The sequence below is a fragment of the Symsagittifera roscoffensis genome, chromosome 1 (assembly GCF_963678635.1).
Source record: "Symsagittifera roscoffensis chromosome 1, txSymRosc1.1, whole genome shotgun sequence".
NCBI lineage: Eukaryota > Metazoa > Xenacoelomorpha > Acoela > Convolutidae > Symsagittifera > Symsagittifera roscoffensis.
In genome coordinates, this window is record NC_087062.1 from 11882772 (window position 1) to 11894122 (window position 11351).

At 33.7% G+C, this 11351-nt stretch overlaps 1 protein-coding gene across 3 annotated transcripts in view; it reads left to right on the forward strand.

Annotated features, from left to right (window-relative positions):
- The window catches only part of LOC134857290 (arylacetamide deacetylase-like), a 23619-nt gene extending 12926 nt beyond the window's left edge, over positions 1-10693 (forward strand). For all 3 annotated transcript variants that reach the window (XM_063873678.1, XM_063873675.1, XM_063873677.1), the window contains 2 exons: positions 8083-8182; positions 8412-10693. In XM_063873678.1, the coding sequence (XP_063729748.1) occupies positions 8083-8182; positions 8412-8962 (651 nt within the window). In that variant the 3' untranslated portion in view covers positions 8963-10693. The remainder of the gene's footprint in view (positions 1-8082; positions 8183-8411) is intronic.
- The last annotated feature ends 658 nt before the right edge of the window (positions 10694-11351 follow it).

The following is an 11351-nucleotide window of genomic DNA, read 5'->3' on the forward strand; positions in this document are numbered from 1 at the left end:
TATACATCAAAGTTAATTAACCCATTGGCTTAACATGACCCGACTCAGTTTACCGCAATTTTCTGCTGATACTCCAACCGTCAGAGCCCATTGGAAAGAGAAGAACAAATTGAAGTGGATCACACAATCGGTGCGTATCACCAACTTCTGAAAGTCAACCACCTCTTTTGCGCACCCCAATATCATTTGAAGGGGCTGTTTGGTCACTTAATACAGCCAATTCATTCAAGTTGACAATATGAACACGCCTATGCTCGTTGATTGGCTTGGCTTTTGGATTGATTACAACTTTTGCGCTTAGAAGATCGCTTTCGTTCAAATCGCAGATTTGGATAAAAAAAATCATAAACAAAAGGGTTGCATTGTTTCAGAGATACCTTAAACACGTACAAATAATTACCAATTACTTAAATTTCACAAAAGCTGCGCTTTTTATATACTCATTTGCAAATCATGCAGAAGGCTTTGAAGCTGAACATGCTCAAAAGAAGACACAGAGCTAGGTACTTGTAGAAACTCAAGACGTAATTTGGTGCTTTCGTAGCTATTCTGGGGATCGTGAACTAAGAAGTTCAAAAGCAAGGCTTGCTCCTTTCTAATGGTTTCATCGGGCCGAGTGAAAAATATGCTTTGCCCTAAATAAACAAAACAAAATAGTATTTTTAATATTGAATTATTTTGAAAGATTGAAAACTCTTACATGAATTATAACAGTTGGAGAGTAGCCATCGCATTTATTCTCAGATTTTTCGCCAATTTTCAACGAAGCCAAACATAATGCATTATTCAGTTGACGCAAACATTCCCAAAAAAATGTGCTCCTTGAATCTATGTTTTGCCATAAGTTCAAAAAAGTTGACGACGTCTAGGCAAATCCTCGACATGTACTTTACTGTTAAAGCAGCACATATTGGGGCTTTCAAATTAAAACTTCGTGGCCAAGCAAAATTACATTCCACAGATCGATTTCCATTATGATTTAGCTGAATTATCGCTTCTCCGTTAAAAATTTTGTTGACAGCTGTATTTATGAGTTCGTCTTCGAAACGTTCGACCTTTGATGGCACAGTTAAACTTTTAAAATACTCAAATTTAATTTACCAAAATGAGGGAAAATGGATTTATCAACAGCCTTTGGCATAGTTTGTTACATTGAACCCGAATCTGGTATCTCGGAGTATTCGCGAACAACGTGGACGATAGCCGTCTCCGCCGCTACTTTAATGAAAAAAGGGTTATAACAAAACCAGTATACAAAAAAATTGCATTAAAACTATAGGCATTTACTTAGTTAAAATGCGTTGATGCAAACACACTTTTCCATTAGTTTTACAAAGTGCCAGTGCAGCTCCCAAGCAAAAACAGGCTGTTTTTGTACATAGTCATTTGACTCCATTTTTTGCGGAAAAAAATCTCATTTTACTTTCTACAACATCGCGACGGTACTTGTTAATAACAGCCTGAACGGGGTCAACCGACCTAGAGGCAAATTCTGAAAAAAAGATCTAGATATTTGGCTGATCCTTTAGATGATTATTCTGCAAAATTTATTTAACAGAATATAACTGTCATGCTTCATGAGAAAAAAAAACTCACGTGGTTGTTGATTCCTATACTGGTAAATAACATCTTGAATTGGCCCAGCAGCTACAATGAAAAAGACCTCTAAGTCTCATTAAACCAAACAAAATATCGGAGGAACCTTAACAACTACGTATGATCATATTAACATCTTGAACATTCTAAAAGGGTTGTATTCCATCTTGGCCTCTCGCAATTGTACCTACAATAAATAGAAAAAACTGAATAGAAAAAACTCAAAAACTTGAAACAGAGTATCAAGAGAAATTAGCAAACCTTGAAGATTTTGATAATCCTTGATTACGAGTTGCGCAAAATCTGGAAGTGGTGCTTTCGATGTTCAAATATCTATCAAAAACAAAAGAAAAACTGAAATGAAAAAACTTGCCCGTAGATTACAAATTGGTATGAACTGGATTTCGATTAAAGTTTGTAGCCGAGGAACTACCAGCACCTGAAATGAGAATCATAGGGACTAAAATGCAACCAATTCAAAGCATAAACTGAAAAAAGCGACGACTGAAAACTAACAAACAACTGTAGAAGACTTAGATTTCCGCCGAGCCAAAAATGAAGCGTTTTCGTGGAAAATTTTTCATCACTAATTTTAAAGAAATGCATCACTTCTTAGGAGTTCGATTTCTTTTTACTCGAGTTCTTCGCAAACTCTGTAGCAGTGGTCCTTTTTTCTGGGCCTTAGTTAGAACGTTATTGATGAAAAACCCTGATTGAATCATTAAAATATAATCTGAAAAATTAAGTGAAAACATCTATTTTGATCTGCCAACAATGCAACTTAACGATTTTGCTTTTCCAAATCGAAGCGTTTTCGCAAAATTTTTTAGTTCAAAATTTCTTCTTTAGCATCAATCTAAACCTTCACGTCTGTTATAAATGTCATTAGAACTAGAATTAGTTTGTCCTTAGCTCTTTTTATTATTATTATTTATTATCTATGTTCAATATTCATTTATCTAAATCTTCTCTTTTAATGAAGATGGTCGTTCGCTCGACTTTAGCTACACGATCTTTTACTTTGCCTTCATCTTCAATAGGATCTTCTACAGTGATTCCACAACAAGAATTGTCATCTAAAATGGTTATACCGCTTTGTAAATCCTTGCAAGACTGCTCACTCGAGTCATTTTTATCCGTCCTTTCTAAATCAGTAAAGTTAGAAAAATCGAAAAAATTCTTAAATCAAGAAATGCCAAAAAGCCACAAAACCTATTTCCTGAGCAACTTGCCTGATTGCGATCGATTCACATCTTGGTCAATCCGCTTTTTCTTAGCGATAACATCTGCATCATCGTTTTTTGTCAAAATCAAGACCTACGCAATTACCAAATTGCGCAACTACACTGATACCTCCAAGTGATGAGGAAGACTCTATTTTTCCACTAACTCTATTTCACAAGGCAACTCAATTTTGTCACAGTTTTCTTCGCTGATCTGCACCCTACTTGTCAATGCCTTATTTTTCTCATGGCTTGTTTCTCTCCCAAGCATCTTCGCTTTAAACAGCTTGTACTCAAAATTAAAACTGTGGTAACTTCCAGTTATACAATTTCCCAACTTGACTGTGATCAAAATTCCACCATTTCCTTCAATTAATCAATTTGTACATTCATTGGACTATTTTTTTCTCTAAGAATACTCACAGCTTGTAAAAACAAGCCAGCTCTTAAGTACTCAGAGAATTCCTTCGGACTAAGATTGAACCACTTGAAAACGATATCAATATGAAAAAAAAAACACTAAGGCATACAGATATTACCATTGGATATCTTATAGCTCCCGTCTTTAAATTTATTTAAAGGTGCTCTTAATGGTGTACTTCCTATTGTTTTTAGAAGCTTTGCACAAACTTCGTCATCATTTTCCATCTCCTTGGTGGAACTTATTGACCAAGGTTTCTTGACATTTTTTTAAAATGGGTTGTCCTATTTCCTGCATTAAATTTCCACGAAAACTTTCCGTCAAAATCGCGCTGCACTTCTTTCTTAAAAAGGCCATCTACCTATTTAAGCATATCCTAAAACGCTTAATTTCGTCATCGGATCGTTTTTCCAACATTTGCAGTCAACCTGAATGAAGGACCTTCTCAGTTTCGCAAAAGGCTGCTTTCATTTGCGCCGATAGCGACATTTCGATCTGGAAACAAATTGAATCATTCTGATCTCTCAGCGAGCGAATTCAAGTATATTTTGGAGTTTTCTTTTTGTCAAATATGACATGGAAACTCTCTATCTCATTCGTTGACTTTGCTAGCTTAGTTTCAGACAATGCATAGTTTCAAACACTCAGCTTAGTTTCGAACAAGGCTCAATCAAATTGATTTATTTTTTTGAAGAGAAAAGTTACTAGCCATCAATTACAACAATTAGAGAGCAAAATTGAGCATCAACAGAAATGTTACGGATTTGAAAAAACCAAATCTGATCACGACATGGTTTCTCTCCAGTCAATGTTTCAGTGATTTGCGCTTTAGCTGAGTCTTTCTACATTTTCTGAATTTTTATCTCTATCGTTTTGGGATCTTGATCACTGCCTAAACAACTCATGATTTAAACAGATTCTTCCACGGAAAAAGGCTTGAATAACGCATGATTTAAACAGACTCTTTAAAGAAAAAATAACGGCATCAAGTAACTCACTATTGGAACTTAGCTCTTCACTCGAAGTAGACTAAAACCTCATGCTCAAATCCGTCTTTTTTTCCTGATCATTTCTTACAGATTGACCTCTCGTTCTCAAGGCACAGTCACCCGCCATTATTTTGTCATTTTTCTTGAATCCAACGTCAATGTCGGTAACCCACGGTCCTTAACCAGAGCGAGAGTTAAATAAGCCGGTATTTCCTTCTCACATTCCCTTCAGGAATACATCAGATGATGCGTAGTCTGATGATGATAGCTGTTCAACATCCAATTTCTGTCAGCGATTAGCTCAATCGCAACAGACTTGGAAAACTTCGCATCATTATCCAAAATTTTGTCAGGCATTTGGGTTTCACCCACTCCTATAAACTCAATTGCTTGTCATAATAGTTTTTCAATTCTACTCAAAGAATGGATTAAAATTTTGGTGATACGGTTGAGGTCAACAACCAAATCTCGATTCAGTTAACTCAAATACTTTTCAACCCACTTTTAACATCGATTATTGGGCTAAGCAAAAAAACCTGTATGAAAACGTTTCTTATTAAAAAAAGGGGGCACACCGGGGCGTCTGTGATCAAAAAGTAAGATCGTTTGACTTCACAGTTTAACAGATCTGTAGCTTTTTTTTGTTCTTCTTGGTTCATTATTTGGTTGAGTGGTATTTTAGGCCGTTTCGGAATTGATGCAATGTGTCCATTTGGGTTTTTTGTACTCACAGCTCTCAAAGTTTTTTGCTTCTATAATTTCCGTCATGCCTTCGATAATCGAAATGATAGAACTTTCTCTCCTATTTTCCCCTAAAAAGAATTAAAAGAAAACAATGTACTATACGAATTTAATAAGATAACACACCTCAACAACAGAATTTCCAACCAAACTGTCTCTTAAATCTTTCTGGAGATACAACAAAAAAATCGCTATCAATTTTCCTGGTCATCTTCTTTCCTTTGGCGCAACATTTTTCGAACATATCTTTAAGGTCACTTTCACGTTCTAAAAATAAGATTAAATTTGTAAATGATACAATTTTCTGTTCTCTTTTCCCCTACAGAGAATAAAAAGAAACATATAGAAAACGAAATTAAAAAAACAACATACCTCTACAATCAGAACTTCCAACCAAACTGTCTCCATTAAATCTTTCTGGAGATACAAAATAATATCGCTATCTATTTTCCTTATCTTCTTCTTTCCTTTGGAGCGACATTTTTCGAACATGTCTTGAATGTCACTCTCACGTTCAGAAAAAAAAACTCAATTTGTGATAAATATTCTCGTTAGATCCATCAAAACAAAAAGATACGACACACATTCATTTCTCTCGGCTGGTTTTTCTGAGCTCTGAGGTACAGATGCGTGGACCGACTTGAGCTTTGTCTCGTTTTTCAGTCCCAAGAGTTTAGGAAGCACGGAATTTTCCGGATCCACATTCATAGCAAAAAAATTTGACCATTGATGAATTGACAGAGCAGATCTCAAGCTTGCATGACTTCATGGAAGCATTTACTTAACCTTTCAGAATAGCCAACTCATTCGATTGCTGAAGCTTGCAGATTAACTTCTCCAATCTTTTTTCTGCAGATCGGACGACACAACTTCTGCGATTTTGCTTTTCAAGTTCTCTTCATAACATCTAATTGCATTGGAAGTAACAGATTCCGCAGCTGCAAATTTTTCAATAATTGTATGCTTGAACCACATGATATCTCAAGCATTATAAAATAGAGAAAAAAGTTATTTAAAGAAAAGATCTAAGAAAGTGATTTAAAAAATTGATACGAAAACATAGTATAAGAAAGTGGCATAAAAAATGATATAAAAAAAGTAATATATCAAAATGATATAAAAAAAGGCATTAAAAAGTGACTTAAAAAAAGTGATATAAAAAAAAGATATAAAAAGTGATAAAGATAGAAAAAACGAAAGATAGAAAAACAGAAAAATAGATAAAAAGAAAGGTCGAAAAAAAGATAGAAAAAAAGAAAGATAGAAAAAAGAAAGATAGAAAAAAAAGAAAGATAGAGAAAAAAGAAAGATAAAAAAAAGAACAATAGAAAAAAAAGAAAGATAGAGAAAAAAGAAAGATAGAGAAAAAAGAAAAATAGAGAAAAAAGAAAGAGAAAAAAAAGTAAGATAAAAAAATAGAAAAAAAGATAGAAAAAAAGAAAGATAGAAAAAAAGAAAGATAGAAAGATAGAAAAAAGAAAGATAGAAAAAAAAGAAAGATAGAGAAAAAAGAAAGATAAAAAAAAGAACAATAGAAAAAAAAGAAAGATAGAGAAAAAAGAAAGATAGAGAAAAAAGAGAAATAGAGAAAAAAGAAAGAGAAAAAAAAGTAAGATAAAAAAATAGAAAAAAAGATAGAAAAAAAAGAAAGATAGAAAAAAAGAAAGATAGAAAATAAAGTAAGATAGAAAAAAAAGAAAAATAGAAAAAAAGAAAGATAGAAAAAAATATAGAAAAAAAGAAAGACAGAAAAAAAAATAGAAAAAAAAGAAAGATAAAAAAAAAGAAAGATAGAAAAAAAAGAGAGATAGAGAAGAAAGAAAGATCGAGAAAAAAGAAAAATAGAAAAAAAGATACAAAAAAAGATAAAAAGGAAAGATAGAAAAAGAAAGATAGAAAAAGAGAGATAGAAAAAGAAAGATAGAAAAAGAAAGATAGAAAAAGAAAGATAGAAAAAGAAAGATAGAAAAAGAAAGATAGAAAAAGAAAGATAGAAAAAGAAAGATGAAAAAAAAAGATAAAAAAAGAAAGATAGAAAAAGAAAGATAGAAAAAGAAAGATAGAAAAAGAAAGATAGAAAAAAAAGATAGAAAAAGAAAGATAGAAAAAGAAAGATAGAAAAGGAAAGATAGAAAAAGAAAGATAGAAAAAGAAAGATAGAAAAAAAAGATAGAAAAAGAAAGTTGGAAAAAAGGATAGAAAAAGAAGGATAGAAAAAGAAAGATAGAAAAAAAAGAGAATAAAAGAGCGAAAAGCGAAGGATTGGAGACAACTGTTTGACAGTAGTACTATTTTAAAATGAATCGTTGAAACCAAATTGAAAGTTACAAAATTAGGAGACGGGTAGATAGATATAACTAAATTCATTAAAAAAACAGGTATACAGACAGACAGACGGATTTTATTTGGCCTTGAAAAAAACTAATGAAAAATTCATGAACTTGTGAAAAACTCATTAAAAGATTTTCTTAAGCATTGCAATATATGATATAGCTTAAACATGAAAAACTTCTTTCGTTAAACATGCAAAATTGTTACACTTAAACATGGGAGATAGCTGTCACTCGCATTTAAATATAGTATAGATGTAGATAGATTTAAAAATACATAGCGATAAAGCTCTTCAATTTTCAAGAATTTTTTTTTAAATGACACTTTTTTGCGAAATTGACCTATTTTGAGAAAATTTGGTGAAACGCAATTTTTTTTATTCCGCCGGGAAACCTAATAACTCAATTCCACTTTTAAAACTAAAAGTCGTTCACATGTTTTCGCGCAATTTCTTTTTTTAATCGGGATGTGTTATTTGCCTTCCTTTTAGCAAATGAATAAGAAGTTAACTCAAGCAAACGAATGGGAATTTGACGCAAAAATAATTGAAAAATCAATCTTAATCGTAAAAAATATTAGCCCGAAATAGTTAAGAACAAGTTTCCTGAGCTAAAAAAAAACTGCAGGACCTCAATACCAGAGTGACTGAATCCTCTTCATCGAACTTAATTATCCGAACACAATAAGTTTGAGCATTCATTGTTGGTTGAAAATATTCAAACCTAAGATTCACAAAAAAAAACATTAAAAAAAGAAACTTGAAGTAAAATTAACTTTTCAGAAAGACAAATATCCTATCAAGGCAGTGCATGCTGTGTATCCAGTGTACTACATGCTGTATGATTTTCCAGCTATGAAGGAATTCTCCACAGACCCTGCAGGTTTGCAATCAACACTTTCAGATTAAAATTTCATCTTTGTTTCGATAATTGTATTATCGATATTTACGTCGAGACCGCATGAACAAAAGTGTTACTAATTCTAATATCAATAAAATCATCAAAGGATTACGAAACTCAATTCGACTGATATTTATTGAGAGCACTAAATATTTAATCAGCACCCTAAAAAATCCTAGTTCAAAAAAGGAAAGTTAAAAACTTTTTTCAGGAATTCTGAACCTGGAAGACATAGCCCGATTATTTAACCTGTTTCTACTGGGCAATGGAGACTGTACTGAAACTAAACTAAGGAGCCAACACGTCAGTAAACGTGTTTGGAGCGAGTTCAAAGGACGAGTTGAAACACTTGCTATTTGGAACACTTATCCGCTTTCGAAAATGAACATCGAAAAAATTGATCCGACAACCAACGCAAAAAATCACGACGCTGATTGTCAAACAAAATTGGAAAATCAAATGTTGGATTCGAAAAATAACATCATATTTGCAGCTGCAAACGAGTTGAAAAGATTGAATGATACCCGGTTCAATGTGTACAGCTGTGAAATTGACCTTCTTCGAGATGACTCATTTTTCATGGCGGCCATTTTGGGGTCACTCGGGGTCGACTACCACCACTCGCATATTGAGAATTGCTACCACGGCGCATTTAATGACAATACTAAAGGAGGCATTTCTCTGATGGATGATGTCATCAGACAAATGAAAAAATATGACTTAAATTTGACGATTAAGCGGAATAAAAAAACTGGAAACTAATTGTCAGTAAGCAAAAATTTGAATATTTATAGATTACTAAACTACCAAAAAAACAGGATAGGAATAAAAATGAAAAGTGATAGTTTTTTAGGGTTTATAAAATAAATGAATACTCTTTACTTAATCATTGACTGAAATTAATAATCATTGACTGAAATTTTGCCTGACTTCGAAAACCTAGCTGAGCTGAAAATTGCCAAGCAACAGTAGCTGGTTTATGCATAATGCGGAGGCAGACGCTCCCATCCTCACGAATTCGACCCAAACGCTGAACAAAAACCCCTTTCGTGGGGGACGTTTCGGTCTGACAAAATTTCGAAGAACGTTTTTTGAGCCGAGATCGAATAAAAAGTTGGCTTGAATGAAAACAACCAACGAGCCCTCGAAATGAAAAAATTTTAGCCCTCGAAATTTAAAAAATTTCAAGTCGCGGAGCAGGAGTCGATCTAAATAATTTTGCCTATTTTAAAAGCACAGAAATGGACTTTACGGAAGACTCAGGAAAAGTAATTCTTACACCCTGCGCCATAGCATAGCGGTATGGAAGCAAGGACTCCAAACGCTGAACGCATTTTTCACGAGTGGAGCCAAGAAATAGCCGCCATCAACTAGATTATTACGCCCCGAGACTACCAACCCAAGACCAACTGCTAACACGCCGATACCTGGACCTTCGCGGTTCGTAGAGCCTTCGGTGGCATTAGCCAATATTGAAAACAAAAATATTTGATCGGCTCGTTTTCAACCTCCGCTCTCTGTGCAAGCTGTTTAATCTTCAACAGACAAAGACAACAAAAAGAGTTCATTGTTGGATTCTGGGATATTTGAGGTTCCATATTTGAGGTTTCATCATTGGATTCTGGGGAAAACATATATGAGCCCACAACACAGCCTTTATGCGTTGCTGGCCAAAAAAAACTTTTAAAAAATCATATCATCACTTCTTAGAGCGTCCGAAATACTAGCCCCGGGAGCCAACACGAACTTATTTTGCATGACTTTGAGCAAGCCGCTATCCAAGTTTTTCGAGAAAACTTCCCAGAGTCAAAGTATTCTGGATGTTTCTTTCATCTATCTCAAATCTACATGCGAAAACTTTTAGAACTCAGGCTGAAAAAGGAGATCGCAGAAAATTACGAATATGAAGTGGCACTCAAACTTTCACCCGCCAATTTGAGTCGGATTTCTTTCTTGTGTAACAACAACATAAAAAGGCATCTTATTATTGGATTCTGAAGCAAAATGAACAATTTTTTTAAATTCGCATTTCCAGAATTTTTGAGGACCAGTTATCGACTTACTATTAATTTATAGGAATTTGAATGAGGACGGAAGCAAATGCCACTTGTAATTGGGATTTATAACGCTGATAACTTAAGGTTCTATAAAAACTAGAAACCTTTCAAGTATGTTGATTTTACTGTTGATCAATTGATCATCTAAGTTTTATTTCAAAAATTATACCAGAAGCCTTGTATCAAACAGTGATTTTATGTTCCAATCGAGTTTATGGATCACTGTAATTTCCGCCAGCTACCAAGAGAATCATCACACGCATGACATGCGCTGCTGAGGGATTAATTTTTGGAATCAATCCTCTCATTTTTTACAGTGGAATCAATTTTAAATTCTATGCAAAAAGCGAAAACAAAAATAGTAAAAAACAGTAATGTAACACTCCCAATGCATTTGTCAGAGTAGAGAATCTTCTTATAACTTGAAATTTGAGAACTATAAAAGCCTTGAATTAATAAATCTTTTGTTTCATTATCTATTTCTTGTTTACTTTTTCAGCTGAAATTATTCTAGTCTATTCTTACTTTCAAGGAGCTTTAATACTCAAGCATAAAATACGTTGCCCTATCTACAATTACCACCATTTCGATAATTCTCCTCCGATTTTGAGCAGGCCGCTAACCACGTTTTTTAAAAAAAAAACTCCCAGGGAAAGTCCGGGTTGGAACCTGATCTAAACTACATTTTATGATTGGATAAATTAGATATTTTACCAATGTAAAGTATTTAATATTAACCAATCATGATCCATCTAACTAACAACCCACTTATTTGTAAGTGCTGAAGTTACTTGTAATTTCAGCACCAGAGAGATTTGAATTTAACTTAGAAATTAGTTGGACTCTCCCGAGCACTTCAGCAGCCGCAATAAACCAGTATACCCTAGATCTATTGAGCCTAGCAGAGACTAGTTAAACAACCTGAGACTAGATAGTATAAGAGTAAGATTAGGATCGGTATTAGACTAAGAAGTTGCACGAATCTATCCGGCCGAAAATAAGATAGCGTGACGAGCAGACGGTGTACCCTATCCGAAATTACTCTATGAGTTATACACTCCAGTTCTAACTCATCTGGTGCGACCATAAGTCTC